The 22713-nt window shown below is 40.6% G+C and overlaps 1 protein-coding gene across 5 annotated transcripts; it reads right to left on the bottom strand.

Annotated features, from left to right (window-relative positions):
• Nucleotides 1-714: 714 nt before the first annotated feature.
• UGDH (UDP-glucose 6-dehydrogenase) lies at nt 715-22460 on the bottom strand. 5 transcript variants are annotated; one of them, XM_006129508.4, is made up of 13 exons: nt 22360-22460; nt 21405-21443; nt 18891-19059; nt 15108-15209; nt 12865-13065; nt 12561-12758; nt 11990-12137; nt 10060-10154; nt 5986-6116; nt 4742-4875; nt 3769-3860; nt 3577-3687; nt 715-1956 (listed from the first exon to the last, which is right to left on the bottom strand). In XM_006129508.4, exons 3-13 carry the CDS (start codon nt 19050-19052, stop codon nt 1846-1848), a joined length of 1485 nt encoding a protein of 494 aa, XP_006129570.1. In that variant the 5' UTR covers nt 19053-19059; nt 21405-21443; nt 22360-22460; the 3' UTR covers nt 715-1845. The 5 variants fall into 5 exon arrangements, with proteins under 5 accessions (XP_006129570.1, XP_075786671.1, XP_006129569.1 ...); XM_075930556.1 differs by lacking the exon at nt 22360-22460 and adding an exon at nt 22035-22053; XM_006129507.4 differs by lacking the exon at nt 22360-22460 and adding an exon at nt 21729-21975.
• Nucleotides 22461-22713: the final 253 nt, after the last annotated feature.

Genomic DNA, 22713 nt, shown 5'->3' with positions numbered 1-22713 from the left:
GGATTTCTCACATACTGATTGAGTGCTTTATCCCCCATTTATTGCCTTTAACCCAGTGATTAGGCAGCCACCACCTGCATTTTGTGCAGGCCATGATCCAGTAGGCAGCTTGTGAGCATGCCTACTGAATCAGTCCCTTCACCATGTGACTCCCCCTTTGCGCTTGTGGGAGGAGGTGGTGTAATACCCATTTTGAGAATGCCACTGGAGTTTAGGCATGGGCCTGGCACCTACGTATCACAACTTAGGCAGTTGTGAGCATGGCCCATGGCAAAAATGTGGGTGCCTATGGATATTAAGCACCTACAGAATGAAGCAGAGGCTGAGCAGAGAGGGGTTTTGAGGAGCTACATTTTGGACACCTACATTCTTTTCTGGTTGTAGCCCTTACTGCAGATAATTAAGTACATTTGTATAAACTTTCAGGGGTTAAAATGGTTATCATAACCTCATTGCAATAGAAATCAATGCACCAATAGTATGTTTATTGCTGTAAACTATGCTGCACCTACAAGAATATACACAGCCAAGTGTTAGGTTAATAACTGTTAAGCAGTTTTCAATCCCATGAGCACAACCCATGAGCCCAAATTACTTGAGAAGTTTTGGGGCCTCCATGCCCTTCTAACAAAGAAAATTAAGGGTTCATGGCCCCCGACACCTATTCACAGCACCTATTTGTCACAGCCCCCAAGATGAGAATACGGAAACAGGTGAAATACAGACTTTTATTACTAAAAAAAGTATTTAATAGCACAGATCTATTAGGACAATGAAAAGTAGAAATTAAAGTGAAATATATAAAAAGCAAACATAAGATACATTCCTGCTAATCAGAGTGAGGTAGAAAGCGAACTACTTTATGGTTTTTAGATACTCTTAAAAGTGTCATGGGAAAATTCTTGCAGATTCAGTGGGAAGAACATCTGCTTCCAGCTCATATATGGTTGCAGGAAGGGGAGAAAAGGACCACTGAGTACCCATCACCTTGAAAGGGAACATTTCAATCAGTGTTCAGCAAGAAGGGAAAGCAAAAGGGCCAATGCTTCTCTTTGTTTAAGACACTGGGGTGGTAACACTGTAACAGGAGAATTTGGACCAAAAGATCGAATTAAATCCATAATTTACAAATGACAACAAATGCTATACAGTACATATAATAGAGCCAAGACCAAGGAATCAGTAGAGACATATCTGATAGGTCACATTATTGTTGCAAGCCCATTACAGAATTAATGGCAGATGGGGATCTAGCTCCCCGATACAATTATTAATTATTATATTGCATTGATGCCCAGAGGTCCCAATCAGGATTGTGGCCTCATTGTTAAAACCAGATCTATACTCTGTTTAATGGCTCAATCCAACACTGATAAAAGTCAATTACAATCTTTCCACCGACTTTCACATGAGTTAGATCAGGCAACAAGGAAAACAAAATTATACCAAGTCAAATTAAAATCTTCAGCAAAGAAAATGACACTACTGAGTACCACTTATTCCTGGATCAAAGTAAGAACAATTCTGTCAATTACATTTGGCCTTTATGTTGTTTATAAAATTTAAAGTGCAGTTTGTGAGTATTTCTAAAAGCAAAAGTTCGCTGACTGAAGTAAATGTTCATAAAAATTGATTAGTAAAACCAGTCAGGCTCGTATAGTCTTCAAGAACCGAAAAAAATACAATAATTTCAAAAATAGAGAGATTAGAAAATAGATTCTGGGTTCACATGTACCTAGTACACTGCTATCATCTCTAATGTAAAATAGGTTTACAGATTAAGAACAGTATGCTCTTTTAAAAATTCACACTGGTCCACGGTGATTCTTAAGTACCTATTAAAACTTATACTCTGGGTTTTTTGACAGGTGGATCTTGCAGGCTGAACTTTGGAATTTCACATGAAGAAGCAAAAGGAATCCTTTTTGCAGACACTTTCTTCCCAATTGTTTCAATCTGGAGGAGGAAAAAAAAATACTATGTAAAGTTTGTGCAAAGAGAATCTTGTCAGCCTGTCAGGAACCAGTAAACTTGGGGCTTTGCCCACACTTCTTATATGCATTCAGTGGATAAAAGCCACATTAAATGGCTGTATTTTTAGTTCAGTTTGTCTACTAAAAGTGCTCTCTCATATTGCACATGCAAAACAAGCTTTTTAAAAATTGTTACAGTAAAGACACACCTCAGTCCTGGAAACATTTAGCTATGTGCTTAATGCTAAGCAATTGAATGTTCATTGGTTTCAATGTGACTGCTTATATGAGAAATAAGAAGTGGGTGCTTAAGAGTTTCCAACCTCTATGTTAAAATTTTAATTTTAAACACAAATGATGGATGATATTTGACTTTTAAAAATTTTACACACAGAGACGCCCCCTTCAAAGCTAAGAGTTTTCAACCTGTTTTAACTAGTCAGGAAGTTTGGAGGCATCATCATTGGTATTTCCGTATGGTGAGCCTGATTTTCCTCAAATGACCACTTAATTCAATAGACGTCAACATATTTGTTCTCAGCTACACTGGTGTTAGGAGAGAATTAGGTCCAACTAATTCTGCTTAAGGACAGACTAGATCAGAGACCCCACCATTGAATAATTGAGGTGTATCTTTACCTCTTGAACAAGAACTCCTCTGTGTAGTTTAGGAAAAAAAAAAAAAACTAACTACTAGAGCAGGGAACACTCCAACAATAACCACATGACAAAATGGAATAATAGCACTGTGCTAGACAATCGATGATGGATAATTTCAGTTTTCAAACTAACCATTGGTATATTAGTACATTCTGAAATAAATCAAGTTATTTAGACAACTGTGTACCAACTGTGTCAGATTTGTACACTTCAGCATTTAGTAAACAAAACATTCAGCTATAAGGCTTGACTAATTTGGTTTCTAGGTCTCATTTAGAATTTAATTGAGCCTGGAAGTGATAAAATACATGAGATATCGTTCACACAAATTTTAATATTAGGCATCCTGGTACTCTGGCAGCATCAGTTAACGCTATGTCTTCATTATTGACCTTTTGGCAGCATAGCTGTACTGCTGCAACTGCAGCACTGCTGCAAGGTTTCCTGTGTAGCTGTGGAAGAGCTCTCTCATATCCACATAATTAAACCACACACAATGAGCAGCAGTAGCTATGACAGTGGGAGAGTATCTCCCACCAACGTAGTACTGTCCATCTCAGCGTTTTTAATCAGTGAAACTTATGTCAGTCAGAGGTGTGTTTTTTTCATACTTCGACCAGTAAAAGTTTTGCTGACAAAAGTGCTAGAGTAGACTATGTCTAGTAAACTCATTTATGTACATTACTGAATACTGATGGAACAGCTTGATATGGTTTGGATTTTAAAGCAGTATCAGTTTACTATCAGAACAGTACTGTAGGAAAAGTGCTGTCAGTCAAGATTAATAAAAGGATTTTAAGGTATAGCTGTACCAATATAATACAGTAGAAAATCTTTAATAAAAGGATTTTTACAGGTTAACTATAAAGCAAGGTATTAAGCACACGTTGAATCACAAGAAGATTCTAATCATACATTTCCAAAAGGAGAAACAGCTAGTTACCTGAAAGCCGATGACTTGTAGCTCATTATGAAGATCATCAAGAACTCTCCTACCATCAAAGATGAAAGCTGGTTTCAGCATTTTTTTGTGAATGCGCTCATAATCCAGCTCCTGTAAATGCCCCCACAGAATTTCCATAAGTGTAAGAATGCCTCAATTTTTTCCTGTTTTTAAAAAAGGTATTATTTTTACCTTAAACATGTCCCACTCAGTGCAGATCACAAGGGCATGAGCTCCATCACAGGCTTCATATGGATCTTTAGTAATAGTGACTAGCCGAGAAACTGCAGCAGAAAAAAAATGAAGATTATGCTTCCCCTTTCCTGGCAGCACTCAGTCTAATGTGTACTCTGACCAGACAATTTTCCTGCTAGCCCTTCCCAAACACAAACTTTTCACAACAGTCTAGGCACATTTACTATTTAATACGGTATAAATGCCACATGGTCTCTATTAGCTGAGCTTACTGCACATTCTAGTGGCTTCATGCATTCCTTCATAAGCTCCTGTGTGTACCATCACTCCCCTTTCTTCTTGCCAAGGTCTCTGAGTGTCCCCCATCCACCCATCCCCCGGTATTCTTTATTTTCTGTTGGGGCATTCAAGACAGACCAGATCTACACTAGGAGTCCTTCGTTGGTATAGCTGTACCAGTATAATACAGTAGCAAAATGCTCCTTGTGTGGATTTGATGTACTACAATCCCCAAAAGTATACAACATTAGCTTTCAGAGAATTAGAGAGTTATTTTCTGGACGAGCCAGGTAGCTGGACTATCCTGGCACAAGACTCAACAGGTACGGGGTAGGAACCTGGAAGTGGAGAAAGAATGGATAGAATAAAACTAGTTTCCTTCCTCATTCCCTCCCCTTTCTCACCTACTTTTTGAACTGAAGAAGGAGATTCTCTTTGCATCTCTTTAAGATTAATGTATCAAAAGGGACAGACTGCCACAGAGATAACTTTCACAAATGCAAGGATTTTAGAATTACAAAGAATGAAGTTAAAAGTTGACAGTGCCCTTTTTTAACGGAGGCAAACCCCGATTTAATAATTTAACTGAGCATCTCTCTCTGCCACACTGAAAACAATTTCCAGGGTGCAAGATGGATTCTGCCTGATAACACACAACAAACTGAGTTCATGAGAAGCAGAATTTTCTCACCTTGGTCATCTTCTGAGACACCTGGGTGAGAGAGATCCAGGATTATCTGTTCCCTTGGTACTTTAGGGTCATAGATATGGAGCTTTGCTCCTTCATCCATTAAATACTTGCTAATGTAAATACTGGAAGACTCTCTAAGAAAAGAAGTCAGCCAGTTAAGGAAAGTCTTCAGAGAAACATTTGATTTATATAGAACATGAACCAATACTCAGAAATGTGCAGTGCCAAAGCTTTCAAAATGAAATTATTAAATGTAATGGCCAATGATAACACATGGGAACAGGAAAGTAAATCATAAAAAAAGGAGGAAGAGAGTAGCTTAAAAGGATTAAACACAAATTTTTAGTCCCAGCCACCAAATGAGAAAGCCTTCATTGTACTAAAAGATTTAAAAAAAATATTTTTAAACAATCTGGTTCATTCAGAACTTAATGTAGAATCTGGCCAAGCAGTGTAAATGGTGCCCAATACTACAGTAGGTGGGGTGTAAAAGGATGATAGATTGTCTGCCTGTAAGTAAACACAGGACACTAGAATCTGAGTTTAGATGACTCCTGCATTATGGTTTGAATAATTAGGAGTCAAACCAGCAAGCACATCTGATTAGCTCCAACAACCAGGTTCTAAAGCAAAAAGATCTTTCAGACAGAAAGAATTTAGTCAGAGGTGATCCAAATAGGAAAACCTTAGAATTTGGCAAATTTGGCATAGAAATTTTGTTTAAGGTCTATGATGTGTAATTGTTTAAGTTACCAATAAAGGAAGGAGAGAGAGAAATGGTTTGTATGCTTTACTGTGGACAGTGGAGGGATCTAGCTCGCTCACACTGGGTTCAAAATCTGTGTTCTGCTTAAGTACTTATATTGTCCTCAGCACTTTACTATCTTACCTCTAGTCTAGGTTTTTGCATTGGGTAAAAGGTCATTTTTATATTTGAACACAGCCATTGTCATCTGAAGAAGTGGGTTTTGCCCATGAAAGCTCATGATACCATCTATATGTTTTGTTGTTCTTAAAAGTGCTACTAGACTATTTGTTGTTTTTTTAAAGTACACCCACTTAAGACAGCCCAAGCCATTTTATAAAACCATTGCAGCCACAACATATTGAGGGCATCTATTTGATCCTCTTCCCACCTGGACAGTTGAATTGGTGATAAACAAAGTAGTTGTAGCTGAATAGATGGAGCCCAAGATTACATAAGTCATTCTGGAAAGTGTTAATTAGTTTCATGCATTTTATACCTTGTATCTCCTGTATCCTTTTTGAATGCAAATCCTAAAATAGCAATCTTCTTGTCAGTAACCGTGTTAAACAAGCTATCAATAATACGGGAAGCGAATCTCCTTCTCTGGTAGTCATTCATGTCTATCACCTGAAATTATGCAGAATATGGATGTATGAATGAGGTTACACTTGACCAGAGACATGCAATATGAGTAATTACTGGAGAAAGTGTCACTGCCAAGCCTCTTGTTTCTGATAAAAGCACTTAGTTAAAACTGAACTAGAGGGATGTACATGCTTTAAATATTAACATAGTTGCAATTCCTACTTTAATAGGTAAAAATATAAGTAACTGATGGACTAATCCAGCTTTTTTAATCATGGTAGCAGAAAGAGCAGGCTTAATCCTGAGCCCATTGAAGTCAGTGTATATTTTCAAATGATTTCACATCCAGAAGCTACCTGAAACCAAATTTTGCCCCACTAAAACTTCCAGTGAACATCTGCTTAACAAAGGATCTTGAAAATCTGTGTCCTAATTTCAGGTGCTGCTCCATTGTATGAAAGCTTTTCCCAGCTCTTAATGGTTGATTTCACTTTTAAAAGCTATTTCACTTTTTCTTTCGGTGCAATATAGATTAACCAAATCACCCTTTGCCCCTCAAAAAACAAACAAAAAAATCCCCATACATATATGTCACTATTCAAGGCCAATTCATGGAAAGCAACAGAAGAGAGCATAATGGTAAATTCCAGGAAGAAAATTAGCTTAGAAAATGAGGGCATAATGTCAGAGCCAAAACTACTCTTCCCACTAGGTTTATGCTTGTATGTATATATTACTAGAAGATATACCTGTTATTGCTTGGATTCTTAACTCAATTTTTGTTTTTCTTCATTTAAATCATTGATTTGGAATGGGAATGGGGATGAGGGATTTGGTGTGCAGGCTGCCTCAGGGGGAGAGGACTGCTCCAGCCCTCTCACAGCAGCTGCTTGGGGCCAGGGGAGAAATGCCTCTTCATTACCACTGTAACTCCAGTGGATTCACCCATCTCCTAAGCCAGCTTGAGGAATGGAGCTAACTGTGCACTTTCCCCAGGCTCCCTGATGAAGGGGAACAGCCAGCAATGTTTCCCCATATGAATGGGGGGGGGCCTCCAGCCTCCCTCCTCATACAACCAAAGCCTGACCTTGCTTTAAATCAGGCATGTCAAACTCGAAGCCTGCTGAGGGTCTCACAAACAAAAGCTGATAGCTTTCAGGGCCACTAAAGAAAATGTACTCTTATCAGAAAGTCCTAATTATTTATAGATTATGTTTTAGATATATTTTAGAATATTTTTCAGATTTTGTTTTAATATAATACAATAATTTGATGTGTAAAATTGTAATTTGCTCATATAAAATAATTTAAATATAAATTTAAGGTACTTTTTAATTTTGTAGGATACCATAACTTGTTTTGTTGAAATAAAAACAAGTATAGACCACGGTTAATCAAATAGAACACACTTCTGTGAAAATTTCAGATATTATGTAAGTCTGAGATTTTGCATAAACATAAAATTATTCCTGCAATTGCAAAAAAATGCCATATATTTATTGATATAAAATTAATATACATTTTCCCCTGGAGTACCAGCACTTTTTAAAAAAAAAAAAAAACAGAAAAAGCACTGAGTACATCTATTTTACACAACAGTCAGGCAGCTTTAGAATCATAGAATCATAGAATAATAGGACTGGAAGGGACCCCGAGAGGTCATCGAGTCCAGCCCCCCGCCCTCAAGGCAGGACCAAGCTCCACCTACACCATCCCTGACAGATGTACCAGTTTAGTGTATACTGTAACATGTCAATGCACAAAGACTGATATGGATGTAAGTGGCAGTGTACTTTTATGCTTACTTTTTGAGAAATGATCTTAAAGCCTATATAGGTTGCTCTCCACCTTTGTTGTAGCACTGCAGTTTTTTGTCCCTCCTCCCAACATTTTAGTTTTTTATCCCTATTCTGTTTAGGACCATTGTCTCTACTGACCAGGTAAGAGAGCCAGGTTTTCCCAGAGATTGTGGTCAAAGGCATACACATCTTAGATAATGTAGGCAATTATTCCCCTCCTCCCTGAATATGAGCCCATTCTCATTGCAACAAACAAAACATGCACAGAGGCATATGGTCCTCATCAGGTATAAATTGCTCAGCAAATGTACGTTAATGGTAAAGTAATGTCACTTGCAATGATCTGGTTTTCTATAAGTAGTGTGTAAATTACTCTTTGCCCAAGGGGAAGAAATGAGGTGATGAGATAGTAGGAAAAGTCACTTAATAGGAGGGTTTAAGATTAATGTTTTAGGCCCAATAAAAGTTCTGTACCTAATTACCTTTGAGGATCTGAGTGTTACTGTTGTAGAGATATGTCTGGAGGATATAGCCCCATCCTGCAGAATCAACAGCTTTGTCTACACACAAACTTGTATGGTTTATTTAAGCCAATTTAAGCCATGCAAACACCTATGTGAACACAAATTAACTCAGCTACCCCCTGAAGCAATTTAGTCTGTACAGAAAAAAAAACAACAAATGGTCTGGTAGCACTTTACAGACTAACAAAACATGCTATCGGACAAATTAAATTAAGAGCCATTTATTTTGATGTATCTTAAACCTATCCCTAATCAATTTAAGATAAACCAAACTTTCTATTGGTGTAGCTGCAATCACTCTAGGGGGTTTCCACTCACTATGGGCATGTCTACAGATGAAACACTACAACAGGGCTCTGCCATTAGCATCTGTAATCCACCTTCCCAAGAGGTGGTAAACTAGGTCAATGGAAGACCTTTTTTTCTGTCTTTCTTTGTCAGACTCACCCCAGTGACACCTGATTGTTTTGTCTTGAGCCAGATAAGTTGAAACAATGTGTGTAAATGTGTCCCTTTTTTCTCAACTTGTCGTTAAATGAAGCTCCAAGTGAGTGTTAACCATTTCCCTACTATCCCTCATTTTAAAATCATCCACCTAATGCAATTAACGCCTGCAGTTTCACACACTCAGGACAATGATAAGATGAGGCCCTCTTTACCTATGATGTTCTGTAACAATCAACCCACATGTTTTAAAAAGTACACAGCACACAACCAGACTTAGTAGCCACTGACCTGGAAACTTGTTTCTCACATGATAACACAATGCACTATCCTCATGATACCATCTACACGTTTTGTTAATCTATAAAGTGCTACTAGACCATTTGTTGTCTGTTACAGAAAAAAATACTAACTTGGCTACCCCCTGAAGCTCTTGACAGTCCATATTGTTATGCTTTTGCTTAATCAAATTGACTAGTGAGGGTCTTTATCAAATTAAAAGCAACAAAGTGCTGGAGTCTACACATGAGTTAGTGAGATTTTCTATAAAAAAAAGTTTAGAATTATTTGAAAGTGTATTAAATAAATAAGTTGCCTTCACTAATGCTGGACGTAGACATGGGTAAGAGGTTGTGGCTAAAAACAGATATGGCATAAGGAAACCAAGGTTCTGTTCCCAAGTCAACAACTTCCTGTGTTGTGCTGGGCAAGTCATTTACTCTAAGGCACAAAGTGGTTGCAGCAGTGGTCTCCAATTTTTTAACCACAAGATCACTTTTTCAACTGAAGTGCAATGTTACATCTACCTCAAACCCAAATACTCTGCCCCCTGCTGAAATCAATATTGCTATATTTAGCCATGGCAGCGCAAATAAAGCTACCTGGGATGGGTCTGCCAGATATTGGATTTACGCCCTCAGTGTAACATAGGAATAGTATTTATTAATAAATATTTTGAATAGCACCTTCCACCTATGCCTATTTTGGGATGCGGAACCTCATTACATTTATAAAGTACTCTTACAGCCTCAAGTGGAATAAATATTTATCATCTTGATAGTTAAGTTATAGTTTTTATTTTCAGTGCCAAACAGAAGGATAAATGATAATTTGCCATAGTCAATGTTGAAGTTACAAGCACAGGAATGAGTGGCCCATTACAGAGGGAACAGTGATGTGTCCTGTATATTAAGTTTTACACAGTGAATGGACTCATACCTGTTGCCAATAGCGAGCTACCTCAGGCAAGTTCAGAGCCTCACAAAGGTACACTAAATTCAGAACATCCTTTTGAAAACAGCTACCACCAAATCCTGAAAGAAAGGAAATGGTTACTCTACAGATTGTCTTCATCAGTAAAAGATTAGTGACTTTAGCAATACTTGCAAAAGCAGCGAGGAGTCCTGTGGCACCTTATAAACTAACCGAAGTGTTGGAGCATAAGCTTTTGTGGGCAAAGACCCACTTCGTCAGATACATCTGACGAAGTGGGTCTTTGTCCACAAAAGCTTATGCTCCAACACTTCGGTTAGTCTATAAAGGTGCCACAAGACTCCTCGCCGCTTTTGCAGATTCAGACTAACACGGCTACCCCTCTGATACTTAGCAATACTTGGAATCACTTTATGTCTGTAATACCCCAGGGAGCTGATGCAGGCCACTTTCTGACAAGGGTGTTCAGTTTCTTTGCTTGGTTTTCCTGCTGTGTGCATGTGTGGTAGTGTGTACACTGCTCTTGAAACTAGCAACTACACACATTGTGATGGGGGGGGGGCTATACAGGCACTTCAAAAATGGCACTCCACAGGTCCTGAAATTTGGCAATGAACACCAAAATATCAGAATGTTTTCCAGTGCCATGCTGCCAATCTCTTTAACCAGCTACACTCAAAGTTCTTCCCAATCCTGTTCTTCAACCCTATTTACTTTAGCAGCTTATAGGACCTAACATTCTTTTGCCACTGACCGCAAGAAAGCTGCTGCTTTTTCCCATAAGGACCTCTACACCCAGAGATGAGAGGTAAACTAGTTTTAAAAAGGTTCTGGGTTCTCAAACACTATCATGGTCAGGATCCAAAGAAGAGCTAAAAAGCTGATGAGGGGGTTAAAATAGTGAGTAGCAAGATCCAGAACACTCAGACTCCCCTTTACCAAGTCCAATGGGAAGGTATCTGAACAGTCATATTTGGATAACACATTTTGGTTCTTGCCAATTTCTCTATTAAACATTTGTGGAAGAGACAACATTTGGTAAAGTAATTTTAAAAATTAAGTATTTTTAATATGGAGATAAATGGGGTCACATCTCTTCCTACTGATCCAAGTAATGGGCATGCTCCATGAAGTTTTGTGTCCCGAAGAAAGAGCCTCAGGATATTTGGCCACTCAGACTGGGGCGGTACAATGTTCATACTGATGCCTTCCCTGGCATCTCTCAATCTCCAGTACCTAAGTCTAAACAATTCATGCTGCAGACTAGAGTGTAGACAGAGATTAGAAAGCTACTCATCAACCAGCCACTAGGGATTGTCAGATTGCACTTGTTTCCATCTTTGTAGTTTCTCTTCCTTAATGGCATTCTTACAGTGACACACATGTAAAGCAAGGCCACAGGAAGTGAGGTGCATGGTGATTGATGGTAAGAGTTGTGTGCTCCCTCTGCATCCAAAGTGCTGCTACAGTTCCATCAGCACACCCTGAAAATTCTAGGGACAATAAGCACTGTTAGCAAAACGACTCTTTGCTGGGGGACCATCTTGGTTATGACAATCTTGTGACCCACTAAGATGAAGGCCACTTATGCAGCCCACTCACTAGCCTAGGTTGCCCACTGATGCTCTAGAAGGATAAAATTGTAATCTTTCTTCATCAATGGCTGCTCAGCATCCTAACTAGTCCATACCAACTGGAAGTGAGAGATTCTAGAGAGGACAATCCAATCCCTTTTATTAAATATAAAAAACAACAACATTACAACCACCACCACGTCAGTAGGTATTTTGTAAGTGGTCATGCTTTGAACTATTGTTTTAGAATACCAGTACTTATTTCTAAATGTTTCCAGTTAAACCATTGTGCTGGATAAAGACAGCTCTCATACCAATTGTAAAAGTTTAAAAAAAAAAAGACAAAAAGATTCTTCATTTACCAACACTGGCCTTTAGAAACTTATTTCCTATTCTTTGGTCCATTCCAATGGCTCTTGCTACCTCTTCAACATCAGCTCCTGTAGCTTCACATAGAGCACTGATTGAGTTAATGCTGCTGATTCTTTGGGCAAGGAAAGCATTAGCTGCCTGTCAACAAAAACAAACACAACAGAGGTGGTTTTCCTTCTGTAAATAAGATGTCTGTAAGCCAATAGAGTATTCTGGTTTTTGATAAGGGTTTTTTTTTTTTTTTTTTTTGGTGCATCTTAAAAGAGGGAGGATTACTTCAATGTGTACACAGATTTGTTTTTGCTCGATATTGCCATTTTCTGCTGTTTTCAATATGTATGATTTCATTCCCAAAATATACCGGATTTTGGATAAGGTCTTTTCTGATACAGAAAAGCCAACTAGTAAGTTCTAAACAAATGATTGTGATATGCAACACTGGAACCTTTTATAAGCATTTAGAAAATGAGTTGCTATAGCTCTTGGAGGTTTATTCTAACATTAGTGCTGATATTTTGTATTTAAGTGGTTGTATTGCTGTGGCAATCAACAAATACCAACCAGTTTGGAAAGCTCAGAGGACCAAGTATTGGTTGTGAGGATTTTTTCTTTGGGTACCCAGTGCTCATACACAGCACAGAGAGCATGGACTGCCTTCTGTCCCTCTGGAGTCTCATCTCCCCCAATCAGGACTCTGTCTGGGTTCTTTAGGTCTTTGATAGCTGTTCCTTCAGCTAGGAATTCTGGGTTAGACAACACCTAAAGACAGACAGGAAAATAAAGTTTGAAGTAAAGCACAACAAGGAATCGGGGGTGGGGGACGAGAAAATACTTCAGCCCACAACTTCTAGGTTTTTATTTTTACCTGCAAATTCAAATTAGGTTTTGTATTGGCATCAAATATCCGACGAATACTCTCTGCTGCACGTACTGGGACTGTGCTTTTCTCAGTGACGATCTTATAGCCATTTGAATTTTGTACAATCCGCCTAGCACATGCTTCAATGTACTTCAGATCAGCTGCCCGACCTTTTCCCATCCCATAGGTCTTTGTTGGAGTGTTAACCTAGTTACAAATACATGGGAAAGAAAAAGCTATTACAATCTCAACAAAATGTTCACAAGTCTGAAGATACAGGAAACTCCTGCATACGTAAGATAGCACTCCAAGAATAGGAAAGCTTCTGTTCCACTGGTTCATCAAGTTACTGGCTGCCAGATCAATTAACAGCTAGCAGACCTATCATCAATTACTCATTCTAACTTCTTAGGAAATATCATTGAGCTCTGTTCATCACCAAATAAAATTTATACTAGGGGCATTCATAGCAGCTCTACAGGCATCAGCGGAGTCTAATCTTTATTCAAAATCACTTTTCCATGACCACAAAGAGCCACTTCTTATCTTCTCCCCAGCTCAAGCTATAATATTTGCAAAGATTCAATTCACCCTTATTTGCCTCTATTCTAAGGGATTGCTCTGATGCTAATACTAGTGAAGCTAGCCCCCAACCTGGAAAAGCTAACTGCAGACCAGCCACAGAGCTCCTGAAAATTGCTATTCTTGAGTGTGGAGGGAAGCAATCTAAGGCAATATTTCACTTAATTGTACATGGAGAGTCCTTGTTACAAACTGAAGGCAAGAATATAGAAACTAAAACACAACGCAACATGTTTCACCAGTCAGGGACAGGAACACAGCTGGCAATCTACAGACTGAGTTAATGGCTCTCATCCAATAATTGGTTTTCGGACGATTCAAGGCTGAGATCAAGTACAGTAATTACTCATTTAACACATGCCCGCTTAACACGTTTTCGCAATAGCACGATTTTTTTTAGGGAACTTTTTCGAATAACACGACCATCCCCGAAATAACACAAAAATAATCAAGTGGTGGACTACTTTGTGTGGTGGTATAACTTGATGAAAACAGTTGTAATATGCATGGGCAAATGAACATGTGGTCACAGTGCTCCTCCGCTCACTCATGTGTTTATCTTCGTGTTTTAACAAACTGCAGCGACTTTTATTGCTAGCTATCTTGTGTTGCTAGATATCTAACGTTGACGTTGACAATGGAGCACCAACAAAAAATTGACTTTGCCACCACCACCTGAAATGCAACCCCGACATTTTCCATTATTTTTAATGGGAAAATTGACCCTGCATAGCACGTTTTCGCTTTGCACAAACGTTTTCAGTAACGCGTCTATAGTGTTAAATGAGGAATTACTGTAGAGCATTAATATCAAATTTTACTGATTCATGCAGAAGACTCTTCAGGGGGACAGAATAACAAGAGCTCTTCCCAAAAGTACAACTCTCTGTAAAGCATCTGAAGAATAGAACAATAACTAGCCTGCAGCCCTGGGCTACTTCTTATATAGTTCTTTTGGATATGGAACTAGGCACATGACTTGACACTGCAAAATGCCACAAATATGCATTTAATAGAACCTGTTTCCTTGCGTTTTAAGAGGGTGAAAATATTGAACACTATTTGACACGATCTAAAAAATAAAAAAAAATGTTGCAGTCTTGTAATCTCCGCTGATTAACTGGAAAAAAAAGTCAGAAGACTCTTTATATCCATGTAAGTATTATACAATTTTTTTTTTTATTTTTTTTTTTGCTAATCTTACAATGAATCTTACTAAGGGGACTGCTATTTCTGCATGAGTCCTGTCCACTTCAGTGGAATGCTACAAATAGAAGTTTATGCTAGTAGATTTTGTTATTTTGTATCGTGTCTTCAGAAAATCCTGAGCTAAGTAACAAAGCTTGTTATTTGTACAGATAGAGTCCAAAGGTTTGTTGGGTGTTTCAAAGATAAAAAGAGTGATAAATAATAGCAAAAGAAGAATATTAAAAGTTTTATCATCCTCACTGCAAAGCTAAGCGCACTTTCCTGCTAAAAACAGCATAATGCTACACAAGTCTATTATGCCTCATGGAACCATATCACTTCTCCAAACAAAATAAAGGACACGTAAAAAAAATAATGGAACACCCGCCCCCCCCGCCCAAACACATTTGAGCACAGCAATGTAATAATAATAATAAATAATAATAATAATAATAGAAGTACACAAGAAAACTACTTACAGAAATAAATACCAAATCAGCATCTCTAATGGCATCATCAATACTGGTGGAAAAGAAGAGATTCTTTCCTCGGCAGGACTCTACCACTTCTTTGAGTCCTGGCTAGAGAAAGACACAGGCAAGTATGTAATAATCAAAATTTAGTTAAGATAGGTAACAACATACTCAGACAGCACACAACTTTAAGTTAGGGAGGTTAAATTTCGATTAATCATCTAATTAATTAGTAGATGGAAATTCCATCAACTACTCAGTCGGTAAGGGGATGGGGCGCTCACTATCCCCGTGTGCCTCTGCATTTTGAATGCCTGCAGGGCTCTTGCTACCTTTAAAAGGCAGAGTGGCAGCAGTTGGGACCCAGCATGAACAGGGACTGCTTGAATCCCTGCTTACACTGTTTCCTCTGCTGTACCTCTGCCTCCTCTGCCCTCTCCCCCAAAACAGTTCTGGTGGAGAAAAAGGCTTTTAAACCAGCTCCCGCTCCCCCCTTGCTGCTTCTGTATCAGAAGCAGCAAAGAGGGGGGGGAACGACAAGTCGAGTAGTGACTCGACTACCCAATAAGCCTAGGCTTATCAGGTAGTCGACTAGTCACTTACATCCCTATTTTAAGTACCACAAAAGGTTCTGTTTTAATAAAGATAAAATTTAAAAAATTAAAAAGTAATTTCAATCTGTCAAAAAATAAAACTTGTGTGGATTCCCAGAGGATCATAATCAGAACAAACTAACCATAGCCCTAGCTCACACAGAAACATTGCATTGGGATGCTTCCTCAACACATTCCCCTACTTGCATGTGGTCTCTGGTTATTCATACACCTTGACAAATTGCATATATTAGGACCCCATACAAAAATGTTTTAATTAGACAGAAACTAATGCCACTTTGCTAAATAATATAGTAAAAATTCTGAATTTAGCCCAATCACAAAATCATCTACTTATGAAAATACTATCAAAAGAATGACACATGAAAGATCTTTTTTCAGTAACTTTCCTCAAGGTAAATGTTCAGCCTGGGGGAAGGTAGAGAAGCTGCACCATACCCACAGAAAACATTTTTTGCTGTCTCATTGTTTACAAGACAGCTGACCTAACAGAAATAAAAAATTAACTCAGGTAGAAAATCATTACCACAGAACCCGAGCCATTCCCAACAAGCACCAGAACCCAATTATGAATAAGTTTAACATTTCAACTGTGATTTTTGCTGGGATTCAGACACAATATTGGTCATGTAGAAACTGAAGGATTAACTTGTATTTTCTACATCGCAGCTGGAGTACAAAGTGCCAGGGGTCAAAAAATCACTACTGTGTGAACTTATTTTTGAAAGTTTTGGGGTATTCTTTGTAAGCAATAGAAATCCTGGTGGGAAACAGCTGTGCTTCTTGTACGAAGAGACTAGATGTGTTTTAAAATTTGCTCAAACGGTTTAAGTTTTAATAAAAAAACAAGACATTTGCTCACCCATGTTAAGAGCTAGTTTCAATTCTTCCCACAATTCTTATTCACTAATCCAAATGCTACAAACTTTACCATGTTATATTTTAATGAAGTTTTGGAAACAAGAGGCAAAGGTTATGGTTTCGATTTTTTAAAACAAAGGTTAACAGACCAATTTTGCCCAGTATTTGATATTTCATCAAGGGTAATAATCAGAGGCAACATCAGAAGACAAGCAACAAGCTTGTATCTTAGTTTGGCAAATCCTTGCGTTTGATGACTGAGCAAAAACATTCACTTTTGCCATTTAAAAGTGTGGGCAAAGTATATATTGAGCCCTGACATGTTTTCACATCAATTTTAGTATTTATAACAAGAAAGGGGGAGAGCACTAGCCTTTAATGAACAAAATATTTAAAATACCAAGCACTAAAAATGGTAATTTGTATTCAAAACACTGGACGTCTTTTTGCAGTGTAAAACCTAATAATATTACATATCAACAGATCTGTGACACTGAGATTAGTATATGTGTTTACTAAAAATAGGATTTTATAACAAAAAAAGTGAAGTGTTATTGGGTAGGAAATTAAAAGCTCTTGATACCACTGGTGATTATCAGGGTAACATTCAAGATTTTAAAAAATAAATCTGACTCTTAATAGGAAGGATTAAATCTCTAACAAAAATCCTAAATTTAAGAAACATTGGATTCTGGTGAACAACTAGCATAGGTCCAGATTCTGCTACCTTGATGCCAATCAAAAAAATCAAGACTGCTTGTGTAGTGAGGTACTTAAGCGTGGCAGAATGAGCCTCCCAATGATTTCTCCTTTTCCTGTATGTTGCACAGTCACTTGCATGCTGGGTGAAAGTTTGATTCACCACTCCACAGCCATTTGCAATGGTATAGGAGACAGTGAAGAATTCACCCTTTTTAACTTAAGTGTTGACAGCCTGTTTGCACTGGTATGAATAGCACAGTTAAGTGCAGTCTCCAGCAGCCAGTTTTCACAGCCCAGAAAACTGTTCTCTCCTTTCCTGGAGCTCAGCGGCATTACAGTTAAAACAGAGTTAGGAGACACATCTGCAATATGGCTGATGATCCCCTGTCTGACAACAGTTACAATTTGTAGTGTGGATGGGACCTAACCACAGTAATCCAAAACATCTTCCTGAGACATGGACAGACATTCACATTATAAATTGGAACTCTGTTGTAACAAAGGAGAAAACTTTGTTATAACTGGGTCTTCTAACTCAACTGGTTTCGTCTAGACTGGCAAGTTGCCAGCTGTCTACACTGGCCGTTTGAATTTGCACAAGAACACTGACGATCTAATGTAAGATTGTCAGTGTTCTTGTGCAAATACTATGCGGCTCCCGCTCGGGAAAAAGCCCTCTTGCGCAAATGTATTTGAGCAAGAGTGCCAGTGCAGACACCTAAAAAGTGTTTTGCGCAAAAAAGCCCCGATGGTGAAAATGGTGATCGGGGCTTTCTTGCACAAAACCACGTCTAGATTGGCACGGACACTTTTCCGCAAAAAGTGCTTTTGCGCAAAAGTGTCTGTGCCAATCTAGACGCTCTTTTCCGCAAATGCTGTTAATGGAAAAACTTTTCCGTTAAAAGCATTTGCGGAAAATCATTCCAGTCTAGACGCAGCCAACTGTGTTTAGTGCACACAGGACCCAAGAAAATAATCATTTTATATTATTTACAGCAGGGTGGGCAATAACACGGTGGCAATTCACCAGGGTTAGCCTCTGGTGGGCTGCTGCCTGCTATATTTACCTGCACTTCCACAGGTACTAGCAATCACAGCTCCTGTTGACCATAGATCTCTAATCCTGGGCAATGGGAGCAACAGCAGGACACTGCTTCCCACTGCTCCCATTGTCTGGGAACAGTGATCTACAGCCAACAAGAGCTGCGATCACCAGTACCTATTGCTGTGCGAGTAAATATAGCAGGGGGGCTGCAAGAAGCTAACCGTGGCAGACGGGATCTGGCCCCACAGGCCGGTACTTGCCCACCCCTGATTTACAGGATACAGTAGACATTTTTTCCTGACCAGGATGCAGAGGGCTTAACAAAGACATCTCTGAAACACTCCCCAGCACCCAAGAGCACTAAGTTTGTGGTGGCTAGTGGTAATTTCAAACCCTTATTTGCAGCACATGGTTAATGTGTAGCTATTGAAGAAGCATTCTGTATGAATGAGGTACGATGCTCCTAGAACAATCATCAGGAATCAAAGATGGGCAGAGGGGAGACTGTAAAAGCAGAGAAAAATATTTTATATTAAAAGACAAATCCTATAATATATACAAGTTTACCTCGTAAATTGGAAGCGTATCAGAGTTCCAGGCATTGATTCTAGCTTCATTAACATCAACAACTGTAACCTTGATTTTAGGGCACATATGTGCAATGACGCTACATGTTGGCCCACCAACATAACCTGCACCAATACAGCAGATTTTTTTAATTTCAAACATGGTTGCTCTAGCGGAGAAAGGGGACAGAAAGGAGGAGAGAGAGAAAAAGAGAAGCAAGGTCATTGTACAGTAATATAAACAGTAAAAGCCACTGATATTCTCCTCTTATAAGACCATGGTCAATCAACATTTCCTTACTGATTTTCCTTACTTTATAATTAGTATAATTATAAAAAGGGCACCCCAACTGAGCGGCTAGTTAGTCTCTTGTGTCCAGGAAATATTCTAAATCCCAGCTATTCTTGCTAGAAACATTAGAAAAATGACTTCAGTCTTTAGGGGGAGGAAGGCTACGTTCTAAGGACATTCTGCTACCAACTTTGTAATGAGACATGCATAGTTCATTAGAAAAATGCTAAGTATTTTCCATGTCCATCTTAAAACAGGAACTTAAAAATAAAGATAATTACTGTTTAATAAATCAGCTAGTGTTGCCTGCATGATCTAAAGTGTAAACTGAGTCTACTCTTTAATAATAGTTTTACTTCACAGTCTAATTTTAATTTGAGTTAGTTTCGTTAGTGTTAATTCATAATAAACCACTCACTGCTAGCCAAACAGTATTCTGTATGGTACTGAGCAACCTCATTGAAGTCTTTGAGATTGGAGAGTGTTCAGCCACTTCAATGGAAGAGGAAATTATAATACAGTAAACTTCTGATAATCTGGCACCTTTAGGACCCAGGGGGTGCCAGATTATCAGCTATGCCGGACTATCAGAAGGGGGGGCAATGAGGGGTCTGGGGTGGGGGGATGCCACCCCAGATCCCTCATAGTCCCCCTTTCCGATAGTCTGGCTCTGCCCCAGGCGTCCCCAATTCAGCCGCTGTTGGTCAGTTTCAGCAGCGGCTGACTTGGGGACGTTTGGGGCAGAGCAGCTGGCCCGGGCTTCCTGGAGTCAGCCGCTGATCAGTTTCAGCAGCAGCTGACTTGGGGACGCCTGGGGCAGAGTAGTTGGGCTGCTGCCAGGTTGGTCCCGCAGCGCCATCCCTCGGCGCTGCGGGACCAACCGAGGAACACTGCAGCTGCTCTTCCCCAGGAATCCTCAAGAGCAGCTGGGGTGCTGCCGGGTTGGTCCCGCAGCCCCAAGGGGCAGCACTATGAGACCAACCCGGCAGCACCCCAGCTGCTCTGCCCCCAGCTTCCCCGATTCAGCTGCTGGTCAGTTTCAGCAGTGGCTGAATCGGGGAAGCGGGGCGCAAAGCAGCTCCTATTGTTCAGCAGCTAGAGCACTTCCGGGCTCCTGATGGTGCCAGACCATCAGGAGTGCCGGAGCATTGGATGCCGGACCAATGGAGTTTTACTGTACTTACAAAGTTTTGAAAATTTAGTATATCAAATACAGCTATCAAATCAATCATGTTGAACAGTGACTCAAATTTGACTAAAAATTTAGTTGCATACTATCAAAATTAGTTTTAGAAATAATGTCAATATACCTTATGTTAATTTTTTTCCACAACTAATTAATGTATTCATTTTAGAAATTTCTAAAGAATGTCTATCAGTGCCTTCTTTGAACACAATGGATACTCAATCCTGATCCTTCTTAAATTGGAAGGTATTTTGCCATTAGTTTGAGCCCTTCATACCATATAATTATATTGAACATGTTTCAGGTATTTTGGGATCACTGTAGTCATGCCAGGATTCGGTTCTATTTTCCCTTGTGCTCTACAATTCATAAATCTTACTGGAAGAAGCTAACATTTTCCAAGTTATCACGTGTTTTGCTGCTATGTCTTTCCTCCCACTCCCCAAAATATACCAGAATACTACTGTACATACAATAAATTGAATCTCAAAGCAAGAATTCTTAGTATGCACATGATCAAGATGAGGATATTATTTTCCTTTTAACCAAACTTGGCTCATGGCTGATGCTTCTATCAATCACTAATTTAACAACTATTACATCATTTTGGTAGTTTGCATTCTAAACAGGGGTAATCCACCCTGTAAATACGTAATAATAAAGTGAATGCTAAACAAAGATCACTGAATAGGCCTTAGCAAGCGCTATACTTTATTCTAATGTAGTGAGAAAAGCTCGCCTGGAGTCCTATTGTCCATGCTGTATCCTGACATGTATATCATCCGTGAACAGAAAAACGACTTCAGTCTTTAGGGCAAGCAAGGCTACGTTCTAGTATGTAACATTTCAACAATAGAAAATATGGTTAACGGAGCCAGACTATAAAAGAAATTGCCTGGCCGTGTTAGATTCAAAAACCATCAGTGAACATTTTTGTGGTCAGCCTCCCCGAGAACAAATATTGCGAAAGATTCTGAAGAAATGCAAGAGTCACTGAAAGCGCGGGACAAATGCAAGACTCAGGCAATGCCACAGACCTGGATGGAAGTTCACTGTGTGCTTCTGATCCCAGGAAGCTAAAAGAGCGGCAAAAAAAAAAAAAAAAAAAGCCAGAAAACCCATTACCAGCGGCACTGTAGTCTATACAAAAATCAGAGGGAGTCCCTCTGCTCCCTCCTCCCCGGGGCCAAGGCAGGACAAGCCCCCACCCAGCCCTTTGTCCTGCTGTGTTTGAGATGGCCCGAGCTATAGGGGGTGACCCGTGCTCGACACTTGGGGTTCCGGGAGCAGGTTCGCCCTCCGGTGCACCGGTGCTCGGCGGGCAAGGACGGCGAACCCGCCCCCGGGCAGGGGATACATACAGCGGGGTCGCGACGCTCCGAGCGGGCGCTGAGGACGCAGCCGGCACAAGGGCTGCTGGCGAGACCGGGAGAGGCGCCGGGCAGGGCGGCAGGGGCCGCCTGAGCCGCTATTTAAGGAGCCTCATCCCGCGGGAGAGGGCCGGCCCCGGCTGGGGGCGTGAGCTACGTTCGGGACGGAGGCGCTTCCTCCCCGCCTCGCCCGCCGCCAGCGGATGCCCGCCAGACAGCCCAGCCCAGCCCAGCCCGGCACGGCGCGGCGGGTTCCCCGGGCCCGGCTGGCGGGGAGAGGGGCAGGAGGCGACCTACGCGCGCTCCCCGGGCCAGCTCCGCCCCCCGCGCTGCAGCGGCGCCTCTCGCCGCCCCGCCACGCTCACAGGCGGCCGGGCAGCCCCAGGGAGGCTGCTGCGGGGCTGAGCGGCGCTTCTGGGCTGTCGGGGCTGCCTGGGTCGCAATAGGCCTGGTGGCCAAACCGCCCCCGAGTGCTCTTGGAGCAGGGGGCCGCGGGCCCTGCCGCCGCACGGAGCGCTCCGGGGCACAAGCGCGCTTCTCGGGATTGGCCTAGTTTCACATCAGGCTGCGTACACGTCAGTGCAAAGCGCAGGCAGCGGTGCCTTGGGGCCGGAGCACCTACCGGGGGAAATGAGCTGGTGCTCAGCAGCCGCTGGCAACCAAGCTCCCCTCTCTGCCTCCCTCTCTCGCCCGGGGCCTTGGTCCCGCTGCTGGCTCCTCCCCTCTCTTCTCTGAACGTCCCGCTCCTGTAAACAGCTGTTTCCTGGTGGCCGGGATGCTCCAGGAGGGAAGTCGGGCCGACGAGGAAGGGGTGGATGTGGGAAGGGGAAGGTGGGGTGAAATGGAGGTAGGGTAGTGTTGGACGGGTCAAGGGAGAGGACTTGTTTATATTGCTCTATATACATTGACATATAAATAAAATAATTATTTTCCAGTTGATCTGTAAGTATATGGTAAAATGAGAAAGTATGCAATT

Source organism: Pelodiscus sinensis, chromosome 5 (assembly GCF_049634645.1).
Source record: "Pelodiscus sinensis isolate JC-2024 chromosome 5, ASM4963464v1, whole genome shotgun sequence".
Taxonomy (NCBI): domain Eukaryota; kingdom Metazoa; phylum Chordata; order Testudines; family Trionychidae; genus Pelodiscus; species Pelodiscus sinensis.
The sequence above is the reverse complement of the archived record's forward strand: the minus strand, read 5'-3'. Positions and strand labels throughout refer to the sequence as shown.

Coding starts and splice junctions, on each gene's coding strand:
- UGDH (XM_006129508.4), bottom strand. CDS start 19,052: ATGTTTGAAATTAAAAAAATCTGCTGTATTGGTGCAGGTTATGTTGGT. Junction 4,876..5,985: donor AAGGATACAGGAGATACAAG/GTATAAAATGCA, acceptor TTCTTTTCTTAG/AGAGTCTTCCAGTATTTACA. Junction 3,688..3,768: donor CTGAGTGGGACATGTTTAAG/GTAAAAATAATA, acceptor GGGCATTTACAG/GAGCTGGATTATGAGCGCAT.